The sequence below is a fragment of the Lates calcarifer genome, linkage group LG2, assembly GCF_001640805.2.
Source record: "Lates calcarifer isolate ASB-BC8 linkage group LG2, TLL_Latcal_v3, whole genome shotgun sequence".
NCBI classification, from domain to species: domain Eukaryota; kingdom Metazoa; phylum Chordata; class Actinopteri; family Centropomidae; genus Lates; species Lates calcarifer.
In genome coordinates, this window is record NC_066834.1 from 26,666,656 (window position 1) to 26,685,848 (window position 19,193).

The 19,193-nt window shown below is 39.6% G+C and overlaps 2 protein-coding genes across 2 annotated transcripts; both read left to right on the forward strand.

Annotated features, from left to right (window-relative positions):
- Positions 1–8,866: 8,866 nt before the first annotated feature.
- On the forward strand, positions 8,867–14,381 carry cgref1 (cell growth regulator with EF-hand domain 1). Its single transcript, XM_018667012.2, has 7 exons — positions 8,867–9,187; positions 10,182–10,287; positions 10,679–10,753; positions 11,575–11,648; positions 11,824–11,948; positions 12,142–12,243; positions 12,937–14,381. The coding sequence occupies exons 1-7, from the start codon at positions 9,178–9,180 to the stop codon at positions 13,207–13,209; spliced, it is 765 nt and encodes a 254-aa protein (XP_018522528.1). The 5' UTR covers positions 8,867–9,177; the 3' UTR covers positions 13,210–14,381.
- Positions 14,382–14,896: 515 nt separating this feature from the next.
- efcab2 (EF-hand calcium binding domain 2) lies at positions 14,897–18,369 on the forward strand. Its single transcript, XM_018666934.2, has 7 exons — positions 14,897–14,946; positions 15,115–15,199; positions 15,836–15,908; positions 16,218–16,294; positions 16,931–16,973; positions 17,139–17,205; positions 17,351–18,369. The coding sequence occupies exons 1-7, from the start codon at positions 14,922–14,924 to the stop codon at positions 17,467–17,469; spliced, it is 489 nt and encodes a 162-aa protein (XP_018522450.1). The 5' UTR covers positions 14,897–14,921; the 3' UTR covers positions 17,470–18,369.
- The last annotated feature ends 824 nt before the right edge of the window (positions 18,370–19,193 follow it).

A 19,193-nucleotide genomic window follows, 5' to 3' on the forward strand; every position in this document is an offset into this window, starting at 1 on the left:
AGGGGCCTGAGTTGAGAGGTTATAGATACGGCAAGCAAAGAGGACAACCTTAACTTCACTCTTATGTGGAAAACAAGCGTGACCCCTCCTGACCTTTTCTGACATCACCATGACAACCTGACCGTTTTAATTACCACAACAGATTCTGGTGTAGATTTTTCCACCATTACTAAATCCCCTGTTAGAGCATTTTTTGTTGGTTTGTGTGTGTGTGTGTGTGTGTGTGTGTGTGTGTGTGTGTATGTATTTGCATGAAACTGTGTGCAAGCCCTATACAGTACATGTGTACTGTATGTACACGTGTATGTGGGTGTGGGCAGCACAGTTGCTCTCTCAGGTGATTGGTCCTGACAGGTGAGGTGCCCCCTCAGACGCCTGTAGAGAAATGACCCTGGGTCCTCAGGGAAACATGTCCTGGTTGGACACAAGCCTGCAATTAAACGCCCATGAAGCGGAACCGCCCTCTGTGTGTGTGTGTGTGTGTGTGTGTGTGTGTGTGTGTGTGTGTGTGTGTGTGTGTGTGTGTACACATATAGTATGTGTCACCAGTGTTCAAGAGAAACATGAGTACCTGCCAAAACGACTGTCACTGTGTGTGTGAAGCCACTGTAACAGAATTAGTGCTTCCTCTGATTTTCCAGATGTAATGACCTGAGAGGAATTAGCTTGTGGAATGTGACAGCAACTACTTCAGACAAACTCAGAGTATGGAACTGTGTGTGTGTGTGTGTGTGTGTGTGTGTGTGTGTGTGCATTTTTGTTACCTCTCTGGGACCTTTTCCAGTATAAACACCAACCTTGTTGGGACCAGTAATCCTCATGGGGACCAAAGCCAGTGTTGAGTTTCCTCATGTACTTTATGTTGGAGTTGGAGCTAATAAATATTAAGCAACAGTTACTTTGACTGAAATTACTACACAGAAAAGTGAGAAGACATTAGAGGAGATGGTGTGCATGATCACTGAAGTGGTTGTGACAGAGGGGAGTGTGAGTTTTCTGTCCACAACATGTAGTTACACCTCACAATGCAGAAATATGAATTGATTTTAGGGTTGGGCGTAAGGTGTGAACTGGTTATGGATAAGGTTAGGGTTAGACTGAACACAATGAAAGAAGTCAATGCAATGTCCTAACAAGGATAGCTGTGCAATCTTCTTTATGTGTGTATGTTGAAGGTAGAAAACTTTGGCTGATAGGACTCATACACTTTGTCCATCTCAGTAATCCCAGTCTGACTCTACAGCATATAAACTGTTTTCTCTACTGTTTTCTTTCTCATACAGGTTCTGAGCAACAGTTACAAGCTCTCAGTGTTCAAACCCAGCTGGCATGGAGCAGATAGTGTCTTCCAGTGAAGCTGGAACATGCTCACTAGAAGTAGTCATGAACACTTTGTAGCATACATCTTTTCATGGCTCAGAGTTCTCAGTGTTCTCACTTCAACAGCACCCATAACATGTGCGCAAATTCCCACTTTGAGAGTGCGACCAATTTCATTAAAGCAGCAAGAGTGTCTGCGGCACTAAAGTTAGCAATGCACCACGTAGGTTAGTGTTGATTGACTAACATGGACTAGCAACAGGCTACAGCTCCTAGAAGTAAAACCAAACTCACTGACATGCTTAAAATAGTTCCAGATCGTGTGGTTAAAAAACCTTTAGTTGTGGCCTCAGATGTGTCCATGAAGTGACAATGGCTGTTGGTGTTGTTGTGGGAGGCCCATGCAGTGAATATCAGTGTTGGGAGGACATGTCAATGTGGGCAGCAATGGCTGTTAATCAGGGTAAGCGTCTGTTGATATTATATTGGGGTACGGGGTTAAAAATAGCTCACGTAGTTTTGACTGTTGGGGCCATGTAATAGTGAAACCTAATCCTTGTTACATAACTGAATAGAGGCAGGGCTTCTGTATGGGACCTTTGCGTGTGTGTGTATGTGTGTGTGTTTCCGACAGCATACGTGCTAGTGTGAGTATGCATGTGGATGCACTTGGGCTATGCTAAAGACAAACAGAGCCATGCAGTTGCGTGACATGGTGCTGGGAGGTGGAAACAGTGGATGGAAAATACCATTTGTAGAGAATGGAATTTAGTCCAATTTTAAAAAGGGAAAATCTCCCAAAAACATTTCTGTCCTGTGCACAGTTTTTGGGCAAATAAAATATCTAAATAACTTGCAGTATCTCTGAGCATGAGCTTCCAATGTTTGTCAAACTGAATTTTTCAGGTGATATCTGAAACATGAGCAGCCTGACTGAGGAAATCAAAAGTGATGCAGGAGTTAAACTGATCTGTCTCATACAGTAGGGGCAGATGATCACACTGTAGAATTTCTAAAAGGCCATGAATGACCATTCAGAGAGACAGGTTGGGCAGATGTTGCATCTTGGAACAGTGCTTGGCTTTCAGTTTGTCAAAGGTTGGAGGTTTGATATACATTTTGGCTCTTGAGTTTGAAGTTTAACAATACTGACTAGTCTGATGGTAGCATTGTACAGTGACTGAATGCAACATAGTTGCACCTGCACCTATACAGGACACTGGAAGTTGTTTTCAGGATGAAATCTGAAAGTTTACTGTCACAGCCTGGACGGTGCTGTACCTGTGACATTGCTACACATAACTATTAACATGCCTTACAATAGATAATCCTCTGACTAAACATGTCTCTTCATTTCCCTTTTTAACTTTTTGTTTTTCTTTCTTCACCCACTCCTGTTGTTATTCCTACAGCTGTGTTTATTTTCTTCAGATATGGGTCACAACTATCCCTCCAGCCCACATTTTTCCCTCTCCGCTTCTCTCTTAATACTCTGTCCTTTCTCTTGTCTCTCCTCTCTCTGTCATCACCTCCTCTTACTCTCTCTGCTTCCCTTACTCCTTTTCTACCCTGTGTATCCCCTCTTTTGTCTCTCAGTGCTCATCCAAATAAGTTTGTAATGCTTCACTGACAAACAAAAAAAAAAATCACATTCTAACTTAAATCAATTGAGTGTTACAGTAAAAAGGAGGGCTCAGGAGAAGAGATGTGAGCAGGGAAGACAGGTGAGAGAGTGGATGTGAGGACAGGAGGAAGGGAGAGAGAGGAAGGGCTAGAAAATTAAGGGTTGCCATCTGCACTGACAGGGATGATAATCAAAGTAGACCTCAAGAGAGAAAAAAAAGTGTTAAAAATAGAGCAGGATGGCTTTTAAAAAAAAGCCACAATATTCACCTTCATCTGGTTTAAACAACAGAAGAGGTCAGACACAACAACAGATTGTCTTGGAGGAGCGAGGGCAGAGAGGTTTGCCTCATTCAATCTGTGTTCACAGACTGTGTTTCACATTTGTATCACTTTTCTGTGAGTTTTGTTGACGTGGAACAATTGAAGCCTATATTTTACTCTCAATGAGTCATAATGACAAGGTGAAAACATGCTCTTACAGATTTTTCATATGTATTAAATATTAAAAACTGAATTCTCTCTTTGCTGTGACACACCTGTGGCAAATTGACTTGACTGGACATAGTTTAGAAAGCCACACACCTGTATATATGAGGTGCCGCAATTCACACTGTGTCAGGACAAAAACCAAGTTGTGAAGTCCAAAGAACTGTCTGTAGACCTCTGCGATAAAATTGTGGCTAGGTATAGATTAGGGCTTCAATAATTCTGGGTGTGGGGTGACTCAGTGACTGAATGGTTAGGGCACATACAGTGTGAGTGCACATTTCCGGAGCAGCCAGTCCCTGGTTTAACTCCCGGCTGGCCGGACCCTTTGCTGCCTGTCATTCCCTGCATTTCCTGTCTATCTCCACTGTCTCTATCAATATTCATTCTGAAGTCACTGCAGGTCCACCCAACTTAAACCTGAGTGGGTATCTTTACAATCTGAATAAAAGGGTAGACAAACAAAATCAATCCAGAAGCTCCCATGAATGTGTGCTGCATGATACAATGAAGCAGTTAACATTGTAAAATGTTCAAAATGTTGGGTAAGCAATCAAAACCTTTGCTTCTTACTGACAGTGACATACATGCTGGAGTTTCAGTAGGCCATGAAATTATGTCTGTTGAGGCTCTGCTACACTACATCATGCCTCAGCAGGCAATAAATAGCATCAGAGGGGACCAGGCATCTCTGTGGATTTACAGTAAGTCCTTGTCAGGATTCTGCAGCGATGCAGTGGCCCTGTACTTTCTCACAAAGTGTGTAAAAGGGCCCCCCCTGCTCTCATTAACTGCCTGAGATAGCAAAGAAAATAATCCAGTTCAAAAATTCTGGTGCATCAGATGCTGACTCGGACATGACACTTGCTTTTTGCCTCTTACAGCAAACCAGCCTCTGTGACTGGAAGCTGCATCATCCCACAGCACCATCAGCCTCATTATGCGACAGTAGTTACTAAGTGGTGCTTCTATTCAACCAAAGAACACACACAGTCGGAGCAAAAGGAGGCTCGTTTTAACAGCACATTCAGTGTGGTGTGATCTGTAAGAACAACATCGCTGCCTGACGGTCCAATTTTCTGCATCACATCTCTGTCTCTGTTTGCCTGCTGTGCGTGAGAATGAAGTGTTTCCTAAATGAAACGCATTACCATTACACGCACACGCACACACACACACACACACACACACACACACACACACAGATACTAGACAGAAACTCATGTTAACAATTACAGAGTAATCTCCATTCCTGTAAGTGAGTGTCAGTAGGATGTTTATGTACCAAATACACACCACTACAGTGCTAAGCCACTCAGTGAGTCACGCATTTAGATGTTTGTATATTTGTTTGCTTATACATCTGTGACTAGTTGAGACTAGTTTTTCTGTGGTTATAGAGGTGTGTTCAGAGTTTCCAGTAGAAGGTCAAATGGTTGAGCGTGTTCTTGTTTGTGCTTTTAGAATGTTTCTTTCCATCTTCATCAGTTTCAGCTCCGCTTATTCAGACAGACTCTGAGTTTATTATGTGTCTAAAATACATTCAAACACACCTCAGGGGATCAATGTTTTATTTCTATGCATGTGTGAATTTGCCAGTGTTGTAATCATGCTGCCAGTCACTGCTCATTATAGAAGTTTATAACATCTAAAATGAGAAACTTTTAAATGCAATATATTTATAAAGGAATACTGTATCAGAAAGTCTGACTTGGAAAATACTATAACATGGGGAACTATTGTGGTGGCAGCTTGGCATTATGGGAAGAGACACTATCATAAAACCCAATAAAGCAATTCAGCTGACAAACATACTAGAATATTATTATGAGGTTGACTGAAGTGTATTAGTAAAGACTGATCTGAGCCATTATTGCCATGGAGTCACAGGATGACCACCAAGGTTGCTTTTTGGAGCATTTTCTCCTGTTTCTCATCAACCAGATTTCATGTTTCAGATAGACCTCAGATGCACTTTTGACCACAGGCAGTGGAAACCACAAAGTTAAATACAAACCAGGATTAAAAACACTTTCTCACTTTTTACAGTGGTACAAGGCAACACGGGAGCAGGCTGGTACTGTCCTTCAACCATGCAGTTCAAGCCTTAAAAAGATAGATTTCTCCTTTGGGACCAATGACTATGCCAAAATGATGAGATCAGGAAAGAGCTTGGCGACACTGGTAAGCTGTTTGAACTGACCTCCTGTCAGACCAAACTCCTACAGACTGACCAGTGTGGATGTGACAAAGAATGTTTGTTTGTGTGTGTGCAACTCTGTGGGTAACAGTCCAATAATCCGGTTGAGTAAAACTATAGTTCAAACACACACATACATTCACAAACACACACAGCCTCAGTCTCAGTTTCACCTTTCATCTTTTTCCCTGTGTGCCTTGCTTTTTTCCATGCCGTTTCACTACCCTCCCTCTCACTACTTTTCACCCATGTACTGAAGTGAGGTTGCAAACTTTAGTCCTGCTTTACTACTTTGTGTGTGTGCGTGTGTGTGTGTTTCCACCATGCTGCTGTGTTGGCACCTCAGCAGAGGCTTTCTATTTTTAGAAAACTGAGTGTAAGGTCTGGCATTACTTCAGAGGGTGAGTGAGAAAGAGACACAAGGACACGAGGGAGGAAGGCAGATGGGAAAAAGATAAAAACAGACAAAGGGGGAGAATGAAGTGATGTGTAGGGAATGATACCTAGTACCTCTAAACAGAACCTCCTAGCCTACTGACATGAACTGCAAGTTAAATTTGGTTAAGTTTTGCTATTTTTCATTTTATATTTTAAACCATTCTATTAAATAGTACAAAGTTCCTCTATTATATGCATTCTTTGAAATGTTGCAAATAGTCTTTCCCTATCACAGCAAACAACATTTCTATATGATGAATTAAAAAAAAAAAAAGTTCTTCAGTTTTCTCTTAAGATGAACCAAGGCTGTAATTTGAGTAGAAGAGAGTGTGTCTGTGGTGGCTTCACTGATGATGCAAAGCACTGTGAGTATGTGAGGTTTTACTTTGACTGAGAACATGTGACCACAGTGATAGATAATAACCCATCCAATCATCCAACATCCAATAATGCAGATTTTTGCCTAATGGAGGTTAGTTAATCTGATGTAATGTCGGTGAATGACACACTGAACTTTGTGAAATGCTTCTCATATGTGACGTTGTGTCAGTCTTAGGCTGAGAAGCCCAAGTCAAACTATCATGCTGTCATTTTTATGACTAAAACTCCATGATAATGTTTTTAAAAGACACAAATCTGTAAATTCACTGTAACGTGCAGTTAGTTTGAAAAGGGTGAAGATAGAAAGTGTTTGGAAATGTAAATGACTCGCTGTAAATCCAAACTCTCTACGTGTCTGCTGCACGGGTGTATCCAAGAGACATTTCCCCTTTGAAATCAAATGATGCGCATGTGTCGTATCAAATGAACATTCATCGGTGCTATGTGAGTCACAGAAAACAGATCACACACTCTGGGAGCCAGCAGAAGGTCAGCATGATAATTAATTTGCACAGCTATGACATAATATTAATTTACCTTGACCTGGTGTGTGTGTCTGATATTTGAATCACAGCCACAAATGAAATATCACCATTACATACTCAAATTTATATTACCTGATCCAAAACACGTCACAAATGTACCATCAAGCAATTATTACACTAAAAATTATACTGAAAGTACACCCAAAAAAGTAGCATTGAGGAACGCTATGTTTAGCCATTAAATACAGTAATTAGCATGAATTAAATCATGTCAATAACATTAGCCACTGACTGCCACCACAAATCTATTGTTTTGATAAAAAAAATGAATCAAGTCATTAACATTGACTGGTAATTTAGTCATAAAAGATTGAATGAGAGGACAAAATGAAATGTTACATTAGCTGCTAAGTATGGCCATTAACATAAATTTCATATTAAAATAAAACCTTTAGCTGCGAACATTGACCTCTACAAATCTAACTTCAAGGGAAAATGACAGTGACAGTAAGATTAGCTGCCAACTTTGACCATCACAAATTTAACATTGAAGTGAAATGAAACAATGAGAAATGTTGTCTGCCACCTGAAAGCATTCGTAGTTAGGTACAAAGAAAAAAATGACAACATAATGAACGACAAGTGACAAAATGTCAGTAACCTTAGCGGCATTAATTATGATATCTTGTTAAAATGTAATACTCACGGTTTTGTTAGATCTCAACTTGTCCTACCACAAATCTGATGTTTCACTAAAATAAAAAATATCATTAGTTGGAAATTTGGTGATCAAAAATGGAATATAAAGATGAAATGGAAAAAGAAATCAAGTTAGTTTGGCCACTGAACATCAAATTTCCTGTTAAAATCTAAACTTCAGATGCTAGCATTTGCTTCACACAATTTAATGCCAAGGGAAAAAGAAAAGTGACAGTGACTTTAGCTGCTATTTCTAATCATTAATCATGCATTTAATACTAATATGAGACAATGTCAGCTATATTACCTGCCGGCAATGCCCACCACTATAAATGTTAGCTGTATGTTTGCAGACACAGTTATGATACAGTTAAAACATAATCACCCTAATTTTCTCATTCATAATGTTCTGTAACTGAGTGTGAGGCATTATGAGATGCAGATGAAATTAAGAGTTACAGGGACATCTTGTGGTCAGACACCTGCTGTACAGTGAATACTTCTGACTTTTACTCTTGGCTTTGTGTGTATTTACTGTGTAAAACTCACTTAAAGTCTGTAAAAGAAAGAAGTGAACAACTTACAGTTGTTTTACAATGTGGCACATGTATTTGCAAAATTCTGGTATCTCGCTTGATGTGGCCTGTGGTTCTTTTAGTGCTATTTTGGTCATTAAGCAACAATATTTCATTTTGACAATGTTACTTTTACTGGTTGTGAGTTCTTACAATATTTCATTGATTTCCAGTGAATAAATATTAAAAGATTAAAGAATAATTTCTGGTGTGAATACACTCATGTTGATGTTATTTTCAGATTATTGTGTGGACTGTTGCCTTGAATTTAAGGCAGGATTTACCTACGGTATGTTTTGTTCCTTAAAGTGCTAAAACTCTTTTTAAATAACTTGAATGGCCATTGTACTATAGAAGACAGCTGTATGCACACTTCCTTCCAGTGTGCTGTCAAATAATAAATAATAGTAATAATAATAATAATAATAATAAATAAATAATAAATAATAATAATGAATAAAAATATATAATCATACTGAAGAAAATTAGCTTTTTTAAATAGGCTACTCCCTGTCTCTCCCACCAGTGTGTCTATAGCTCAATGGCGCTTCATTTCCAGTCTCAGTTAGCTTCAAACCAGCTAATACAAGGGCTATGAGCAGATTACAACGCTGCTCCGGTTTTACCGGATTCAGACTGTCTGAGAGCGTGTGGACGTGGCGTGGCGGAAAACCCGGAGAGAGGAGCACAAAGAGGGGTTTCCTGCGCAAACTCACTGACACCACGGCGGCTCTGTTCTTCCACGTGGACCCTGTCATTGACCAAAACACGCTCCGGTCTCCGTGGCAGCCCAGTGAGGGGAGGGAGAGAGAGGGGGCGCGTGTGCTGCCGCCGTTGCGCAGTGCAGACCCGGAGGCGCGAGTCGAGCAGGGCGGTGCAGGACAGAGGTGTTCTATACAGATATGAACCTGTAAAACCAAACCTGTCCGGGTCAAAGCTTCTTTTTTTTACTGTCCACACATCGGCCATGCAGACAGGTAGGCTCTTTACGACTCTGAATGCTGCTGTAGGTTTATGAGCTGCAGCTAAACCCGACTGAGCTCTGTACATGTTACTTCAATCTACATGAATATTTAATCTAAACATCTTCATAAATGCGTAGTCAGAAGGCTAAATAAGGCTGCTCTTTCACGCTAAAGCCAGTCATCTTTTCACTTGTTTTTGTTTCAGTACAGGGCTGTGATTCAAAGCAGGAAGACGAGCGGTATATGAGGAACTCTCGGTGTTTATATAGGTTGTAATAATGCTGCAGTGAGTTGGTGTCAGCTGTGGGTCATGTGAGGTTGTGCGAGCTTCGGTGTTAGCATCGCTGCTGCCCCACAGGAGGAAGCTGCAGCAGTAATGTAACTAGTTAATTGTTTTGTGCGTTTCAGAGGAGATAAAGCAGTTCAATCCCAAGCAAAACACTATAATCCACAAATAAAACATCTGCCTGTGTAAATGGATTGGAGGCACATGGACATGTTCACAGACCAGTGTGGATGGGCTATGCTGAGCTATAAGTAGAGGTTTTAATTGATTTTGCCATAATGGACCATATAGAGTCCATCATCTGTGTGAGTTGTGAAGCCTGGAGGACAGCAACACTGCTATATTTAAACAAATTGGTTTTTATTTGTGGGCAGTTGATGTGACATGTGGATTGACCATTTGACACAGCCAACAGTACATATGTCTATATGTATATGTCTAGGTTATGAGTGTGTGGGTGTGTTTTAGCAGATTTTGCTCACATCATGCAATTACCACCCCTCAACCACTCCTTCGTCCCTAACGTAGTATTTGGGAACTTCAACATCATTTTTTTAAACCATGAACCATCTTGAGATACCAGTTCAGTGTGTAGCCAAAGGCCAGTTATGCTGGTTTAGTTGAATGTTGTGATACTTTGTGTTTGTTTTTGTGGTAAAAGTGTTGACGGTGCCCTGTGTAGACGTAATGTGAGGTCATGACATGCCTGTGTGCTTGTAGGCATGTTCATGGAGTCTCACCTGTGCAAGTTGGTCCCATGTGTCCTGTACCTGCTCCTGCTCATGCACCTGTGCCTGGCTGCACCAGGTCTAACAGGGACAGAAAGGTGAGTCCATCTCTCTTACCCACCCAGCATCACTCTCTCTGTATTTATTTTTTCACCCAAAATCAAGACATAAACATTTTTAATCTTTCAAGTAAACATGCTTAAAGATTTTTTTGTCTTAAGAAGTGAATTTCCTCAATAAACATATCACCAAGGGCTGCATTTGCAGAATGGCTAAGATTTCTAACACTGGATGTTTCAATCTGACCTTTATTTAAACATGGCAAATTTACATATTCTGTATGTAAAGAGGATGCAGATATCCAGCATAAGAAACGAAAATGTGTTTTGCTTTTGTTGTAGTTGCTTACTAGAATAAAGTAAAGAAAGTAAATGAGTCTAAAAGAAAAGCTGTAATTTACATTCCAGTTTTTATTTGTTTATCTCACAGAGAGGAATCAGTAGATGCCCATCCTCCTTCCGCAGCACTACCCAATCCTTTTGGCACTGGGGAGGAAGACCGCAGGTGAGTTATGCAAATCTAAATATATTCGACCTGCAGTCTGTTTCAGTGGACTAAGCAGCTACTGTCTGGTCACCCTGTGGACTTTGGTTGCTGTGTTGTTCTAATGATGTGGCCTGTATCATACACTGATAAGATTACATGTGCAATAACACCGCTTCATGTTGCAACTATGACATATTTTTCCCTTCACATCTCTGTTTCGTGCAGGAGAACATACTGACCTGTAATGGATCACAGGTCTGATTTATTCAGGGAATTAAATGAGAGCAGTAACCATTTGTGGACTTGCTGCCTTAGTGTGTGGCCACAGTTTATTTCACCTGGCTGATAAGATTAAGGGATGTGTACAATACTCGTTTGTCAGCTGTGTAGAATCGCAGCTGATGGGTACGCTTTTTCAATTGTAACTGGACTGTGTATGGGATTAAAGACACCTCGAAAAACAAAAAGTGGAGGAACAGCATAGCGTCTGCTTGATTCCAAATAGCTGAAAAACCTGCCCAGTACTTTTTGATGAGGTGGCACCTCCTCCTGGTATGTTGAGTCATTTGTTAAGACTTAACTTTAAGTAACAGAAGTAGCCTGCCCTCTTGTGGCTACATATTATACAGCATCACTACTCTACTTGAAGTGTTACTCAGTATCACACACACACAAAAAACGAAAGTTTTGAACAAAGATATTTTAATTCTAAAATTCTCTTTTTCAGTATCTGCAATATGACTCAGTCCTTGTATAGTTGAACAAATGTGACTCCTCAGTGTTAATACTTAATGTTTTACTGATGGATTGAAATGTCTTGTGTGCTGTATATACCACAGGTTGCTGCAGAGTTACGTTCAGTCCACTCTGAAGGATGGCCAAGGAGGACCAGAGATCAGCACATGGGAGCAAGGTAGATATCACCACCTACTGGTGTGACACCTGGCAGAACATCTGTGTCCCATCCCATCAACTGTTAACTGATGTTGTGTTTGTGTGTTAAGAACACAACATTTTCTTACCGTACATCCTCTGCAGCGGTTTATCAAAAGTATTAAATATGTCCTTCTTCTCCTGTTTCATGTCAGAGGTGTTCTTCCTGTTTCGTCTGTATGACTACGATCGCAGTGGGCTGTTGGATGGCTTGGAGATGATGAAGCTCCTCTCAGACTACAACTCCCATCATACACCTGGAGTACAAGCCAATGATTTGGTGAGGAAGAGTGGCTGTAGTTGTGTGTATGAACTGCCACTGTATTTGTGACTTGCTGTACATATCTAACCTATCTATCTAATCTGCCTGTATTAGAATGGCCTTTTATCTGACCTGTGTGTGTGTGTGTGTGTGTGTGTGTGTGTGTGTGTGTGTGTGTGTGTGTGTGTGTGTGTGTGTGTTGTGAGTTCAGGTGGTGTCCATGGTAGATTTTTTACTTCAGACTCAGGATCTAAACCAGGATGGCCTATTAGCCCCATCAGAACTGCTTTCTCCTGCATTACCTCACACACAGGTACCACGTCACTGTGTGCACGTACACAATCATGTCCATTCACACAAACACACTCTCAGCTCTTTCGTATCCAGTGTAATGGTTTTTATTTTAAAACAGCACAGACAAAATACAGTGAATAAAATAAGATGGTCATCTGTTCAGGTAGTATGATTGTGTAGTGATGAAAAATCAGTGATGAATTGAACTGTTGTGAATTTTTTGTGTATCTACTGGTGCAACATGTCGTAACCACCAAAAAATACAATGTTATCAGGAGATAAAATTCAAAAGATTTTGACATAGAAATATGAGAAAATAAATATTTTGTATTTTAAACAGTTTATTACATTGGCAATAGTAGTTAAAAAATAATCCAACTAAAGGTTGACTTGCTAGCTTTTTCAAATTTATAAAAATTGAAGAAAAAAAAGAAATATAGTTTTAGTTTGTATTTTGTTTTTGTCATTAAATGCACATATTCTAATACCAAAAATCATCTGTCAACTTAAAAAAATTCCTTTCATTTTGACATTTGATCAGTGATTTAAGGGTTAGTTCTTCTGTTTTAGCACCAACTGTCATGTAAACAGAAGTAGTAATGAAAGGAACATGCATGTTATTTTGGTTTACTGAGCTGTGTCTAGTTTTATTCTTAGTGTCATTTGCTGTTGACTGCAGTAACATCACATCGTGGTTTCTACCTTTTAAAAGGACTCCAGTAACAACAATGCACCTCACCAGGAGCAGGAAGTGGCAGTGGAGGAGAAGCTGTCAGACCAGGGGTCTGATGCGGAGAAGGCGGAAGCAGCAGAGCAGAGAGAGGAGGCTCATGAGGAGAATCAGCCTCGAGAGGAAGAGCAACCTCAACATGAAGTAAAGACAGAAGAAGAAGTAGTCATAAAACAAGCTGATGGACAACAACTCCCAGAAGCCCCAGCAGTAGATCAGGGAGTTCCTGTACATCAGGGGCAACCAGAGATATGAATGCAACAAACACACATACACACAGACTAGAGATTGTTCTGATGTCTTGGGTCCAGCCTGTTGTTAAGGCTGATTATAGAGTTAAAAGTACCACTATTATCTGAGAGAGAATGTCTTAACTGTCATTCCCACAAATGGATCTGAATTCTGAGATTTTACAATCCATTTCACTGGACTGTTAAACATGAAGATGGTTGATGAGAAGATGTATCTGTTCAACATATTCCTGTCACTGTATTTGAATACTCTTTTTAAAGCCAGTACCTATATGGATACAAAGATATGTCGAGCTGTAAAAGGGACAAAAGGCCTGAATTCAAAATGCAATACTCTCCATATTAGTAAAATAGAAGTCATCATCATTAATGGAGATTAGTACTTCTGAATGCTTTTTCCTCTCCCAGTAGGTGAAACAACTGATCATAGTATTTAAAATGATTTGACAATTGTAAGATGGGCTTAATATTTGAATATTTGTTTTGCTTTCATTTTATTTATATGTCTGTCTCTCATATCCTGAAACGTTAAACATATTTTTATGTATTAGTGGTTTTCTATGTAGAGTGTTGTTTGATTGGCCTCATAATGTCTGACCCACCCTAAGCTTAGGATTTGCACGTTGTAGATATGCACCAGAAGTGCATCTGGACTGTTATTTATTTAAACTGGTTTTATGTACAGGCAGCTCAGTTGTGCTGTGAATTAAATTTGGTCTTCCTTGAGAATTTCCTCAAAATTATTTTTTTCAGAGAAAAAAACCCCACACCTTACTATGCACTATTGGCCACGTTTTAATTTCTTTGGATGCACTTGTTTGTAGTCCAGTTAGCATTATATTTTGATGAGGATGAGGGTGTTAACTATGAAATTACAGAACTGTGCAGCACTCCTAATGAGTACTCACAGTAATGGGTTACAGCCTTCTACCACTAGTCTTTATGCCATAGGCTCATTAATTTTCATCTTTACAATGAAGGACAGGAAGGCCCTATTGAAATACCATTAGATGAGATGTAATATTAAATTCAGTCTCCAAGTATCTCCAAACTTGAAATGTGTTTACAGTATGAAAGGATTTTCTATTTGTCGTAATTTTTTGTTTACCTTTTTAACCATTTATGCATTTATACAGTCAGTGAAAATAAAGCAAACATTGCTTTGTCCCGCTCTCTGTCTGTTTCCAAAATTTGTTGGATTTGTCAGAATTCATTTTGATAAAGGCAGAAACACAAAGCATACACTGTATACTATTATACTGTAAGGAAAATATGCAAGGCAGACAGTAAAAGTTTCTATTGGTGTGCAGGTGTGCAAAGGTTTTAGGTACTTTAGATGTTAAGATCATTATCCATCACACAATACCAGAGGGTGGTCATATCAAATATTGATTTGATTTAGATTTACTGCACCTTTGTGTCATTATTTCTGAAAACAAATTCACTTTATTGCATAAAACGTCTAAAGTATAGTGGATATCAGAATTGTACAGTTGTTTTACACCATTGAATTAAGTAATCTGTACATTGTAGTGAAAAAAGATGAGGTACACTGTAAGCTGTATATTCTGTAGTACAAGGAAGGGCAAAGTGCTATGATGAAGTGATTTACAAGACATATTGTGATATTGAAGTTAGCCTACTCTTCTTAACATCAACTAACTGCTTCTTTGACAAGGCCAGTCGGTTGCTAGGCAACAGAATAACGAAGCAAACATGGCGGAGAACAAGCAGAGTGCAGGTTAGTTTGTTGTTGGTTTTTTTTTCGGTTTATCTGTGCTCCCGTGGTGCCATTACATCCGCTCTTAAAATTACGGTTCGGTGGTTTAAAGTTATTTGCTTGAACGTACTGACGGTGGAGTAACTGCTTCAGTAACGAGCTGTTTGTGTTTTCTCTCTCGTTTGTCAGAGGCCATAGTGTCAGATGTCCATAAGAAGATCAGAGCAGCCTTTGAGGCGTTTGACTTCGAGTCTAACAACACAGTGGATGCCCGGTGAGCTCCTGACACAGCCTGCAGAGTGAGGTGGTGATTTTTCACATCCCTCTCCTCCAATGGGGGAAAGAGCAGCCAACTGACCCAGATCCCTTGAAGGGTTACTCCCATATTTTGTGGGCCAACACAATTTAATTAACCACGCATTAGAAATTCGCACCACTTGAAGTACACTATCAACTCCTCCATCCTCCTTGTAAAGAAAACCCCACATTAAAGTCTAGCTGAACTGTTTTAGTTTATGGTGATATGTTGTTGTTTTTTGTCATTTTTTTTATTAAGACTATTTAAAGCAGTTGAGCATAGTTAAAGAATATTCCATAGTATTTTTCCCATGTGTTGGGTTTTGAACCAAAAGAATCTGACACCCCCAAGGAGTAAATTACAGGGAGTCAACACTAAATGTGTTGTTTATGGGGAAAGCTACACCATTTTGTAGTATTTGTGAAACAAGATGGATACAAGGCTAAACTGTGGCCAGTGGGTTCTGGAAGAGGTAGACCAAAAAGCAAGATCAGCGCTGTCACATTTGCCGTGAACAGTCTTTACTTGTTTTTGAATAATGTGGGTTAACATGATGCAGTGATTTTAATGGACACTGTCTTGTTCATTTGTTGTCATGTGTTTGTTTTTTAGGGAGATTAGCACCATCGTCTATTCACTGGGTTGCTTCCCCTTTCAGAAAGACCTACATGACTTTATATCTCAGGTCAGGACAGTCTTCACTTATGTTCTGGATGTAAACAAGCACACTTTCCTCAGGTTCTAACCATTCATATTTTTGTCACATAACAGTATCTACTACATCTGCTTGTGAAATATAATTAATAATGAGATTCCTGATACTGCAATGTCACTGTCACATTAAAAAGTTTATTTTCTGTGTCGCAAATGAAGAATTATGATCAGCGTGATGTATGTTTGGAAGCTGTAACATACAGAGAAGGTTGGGGCAATGTTATGAGCAGTCACTCTTGTTGAAGAACCAAACCCCAGCAGCCTTGTCCTGTTCAACCAGGTGGAAGAAAACCACTCAGGATATGTCCATTTGGACAAGTTCCTCCCAGCCATGACCAAAGTGCTGATGGAGCACAAGTAAGACATCTCTGTTATCTCCTGTGTGTACTCTTGACTGATGCTAGTTGTTTTGTATATAAAAATGGTGAGATGGCCACATCATGATACACGCAGGTGCTTGTGTTAAAGCAAACAATGTGTCTTTCTGCTAGATGTTACTGAGTGTGCAAAAGAGGTAGGAGTTGTTTTTTTTTTTTTTTTTTTACTGCTAAGCATAACAACGTAGCCACTACAGTACCTCAGAATGGATGTGTGGTGTAGCGTTCTACAAAGGCTGTTATTGTGCTCTGTTTTTTTGATCATTAATCTTTTAGGTGATGTTTTTTCACCACCTAGAAAATACAAAATGTCAGATTTCTTTACATAATTTAAGCCACTGTCTTTTAAACTTGTGCTTAAGGCTGCAAATGTGTTATACTCTATTATACATAGTTTTGTCCTTATGTCACCCACCCCTGGTAATATATAAACTTAAAAAAAAAACCAGTGTAAAAGTTCTCCTTCCCTTTTTCACATTTTACAGTTGTGTAGACTCCAAGTTTGATAGTTTTTGTATTTAGAAACAACCAGAGCTATTGATAGAGGGTAGTTTAGACTTGATAGACACAATTAACAATGTGTGTGTGTGTGTGTGTGTGTGTGTGTGTGTGTTAGGTTTCCTCCCATTCCTGAGGACCTTCTGCTTCAGGCCTTTGAGGTGAGAGCAGCTGCTGTTTCTTTCATCTATTCTCCACTTGTAGTAGTTTAGGAGCTGTCAGTGTTAGAACCTCTGAGAACATCACACTGTCAGCAGACTGAATCTAACAACACAGTGTTGGTTACTGATACATGTTAAAACAACACTCACACTGTGTGTTTCCAGGTTCTGGACAAAGAAAAGAAAGGATACCTGGAGCCTGAGGAGCTGACAAAGTACATGACACAGGAAGGTAAATCAGACACTTTAGGCTTTTACTAAGATTAGCCATTAGCCATTACTGCCATTACCCTTACTTCCACAAAACAACCTATGATGTTACAAACTGTCTTTAATCGTGGCTGTGCGGTGGTGGCTGCCGGCTGTCTTTAAACCAGGTGAGCCCTTCACTCAGGAGGAGATGGATGAGATGCTGACAGCACTCGCTGACCATGAGAAGAACCATATCTATTACAAAGACTTAATCAGCCAGCTTACCATTGACCCTGACATGTAGACAGTGTCACACTGTGTGTGTCAGTGTAACTGCTGACAAATATTATGAACAAGTTTGTGTATGTTTGGTATTTGTGTTCATGTCTGTTTTAGTATAATTAATAAATGTATGCTTTGAGTTTTCAGACTTGTCTTTCAATTCAGTTCAGATACTTTTTTGTTGAATTGGCAGATTTGGGAAAATGGATCAATGCACGGACCCCATGTCTGACAACATATTTTAGAAGTCTGTTGTTTTGGTGTAACATACAGAGGTGTTTTGTTCCCCCACATTTACATACTGTACCCAACTGCTTTCCTTATTTCCAAACCTGACAAAGATACAGCATAAATCACCTGGACGGAAGCAGTTCCCTTTAAATGTAAATTATGTTAGAAATTAGGATCACCACACACAACTGTGATGTGCTCTGTGATGCTTTCAGTGTGCGTTATAATCATGCATTTGAGTGCATTTTTTTGCAGGCTTAATGCAAAAGATATGAGAGACAAACACAGAATCTGAAATGCACTTGTGTATATGAGAAGTATATTTAAGAAAGAGAGCTTGCTGCTGTGCCAACCCCCAGAACCTGGGCTCAAAATAGAGGCTGGGGCATAGCACTTGGTCTTAAAATAAAAGGCTCCTTGCAAGCTCTGCAGCGGTGGACTTAAAGTATGTGTATTTTATAGGCTACATGGAAAACAGAAACATTTTTAATCCTGTGTAATCTGGATATGAGAGGAGAAAATCAAGCACATCAGACTCATGTGAGAGTGGCAGGTTACATTTATGATTCCTTTCTGATGTCACCTTCTTATTACTTATTAATTACCTCACCTACCCCGAATTCCTTCAGTTGAGATTAGTTAACTGTGGAGTATCACTGTGCAAAGGAAGCTAGACTTCTCAAAGGGCATATTTGTTATAAAATCTGAGTTATTTAAGGTAGTCAGGGATTGCAATACAATGCACCCCTGTAAATACTATACAGAAGACATGCAGCAGTAACAGAATAAGGTCAAAGTTGAAAGGAATCTGATGTCTGACAGACACAGACTGTAACAGAAACTCTCTCAAATAACTAGAGAATATTCATTGTGTACAGATTATATCTGGACCTAGTGGTGGTGTCAGACACGGGGTAATTTGTTCATTCATTTAACAGAATATTATGCAGTATGTGCAGCCACTGGACAAATGGGGAAAGCAGGAATTAGTAACACGATGAAGACTAGGAGGACTACCTGCATGAAGTGATATCAAACTGAAAATGAAATTAAAGGTGTTAAATGTTGGAAACAACCTCTGTCATGGTGAATCATGATGTTGTGCTGATGGAGCCATGACGTGACAGTCCCATAGTGCTCATCACAAGCAGTGAGAAGAACTGAATTCAGCAGACTGCAGTTCTTAGTAAATCCAAAAGTATCAGCTTTTTTAAAAGTAGTTTGTAGCCATGATGAGCATGAATCTTAATCAATAAATGACACAAAGTATAGAAAAAAAAAAAAGAAAACTAAGCAATGATTGCTTTATCAGCGTAGCATTTTATCTCAGGTGATCCTGCATTTAATAGTTAACATGCATGAGAGAGTTACACACACAGCTTTGGAACATGGGTGACAGGACTTATCTGGAGCTTAGATAAGTATATGATATGATAGCAAACATGAGCAGCTCTCTACATGAGCATGAATGCATGCCAAGGTTTCATTTCACAGTAAAAACATGACCCTTTACTC

Bases quoted from the DNA above. Each gene is read 5' to 3' on its own strand.
- efcab2 (XM_018666934.2), top strand. From the start codon at position 14,922: ATGGCGGAGAACAAGCAGAGTGCAG. The intron at 14,947-15,114 runs GTTAGTTTGTTG...CTCGTTTGTCAG, and splicing joins GGAGAACAAGCAGAGTGCAG to AGGCCATAGTGTCAGATGTC. The intron at 16,295-16,930 runs GTAAGACATCTC...TGTGTGTGTTAG, and splicing joins AAAGTGCTGATGGAGCACAA to GTTTCCTCCCATTCCTGAGG.
- cgref1 (XM_018667012.2), top strand. The intron at 11,649-11,823 runs GTAGATATCACC...GTTTCATGTCAG, and splicing joins GATCAGCACATGGGAGCAAG to AGGTGTTCTTCCTGTTTCGT. The intron at 12,244-12,936 runs GTACCACGTCAC...ACCTTTTAAAAG, and splicing joins CTGCATTACCTCACACACAG to GACTCCAGTAACAACAATGC.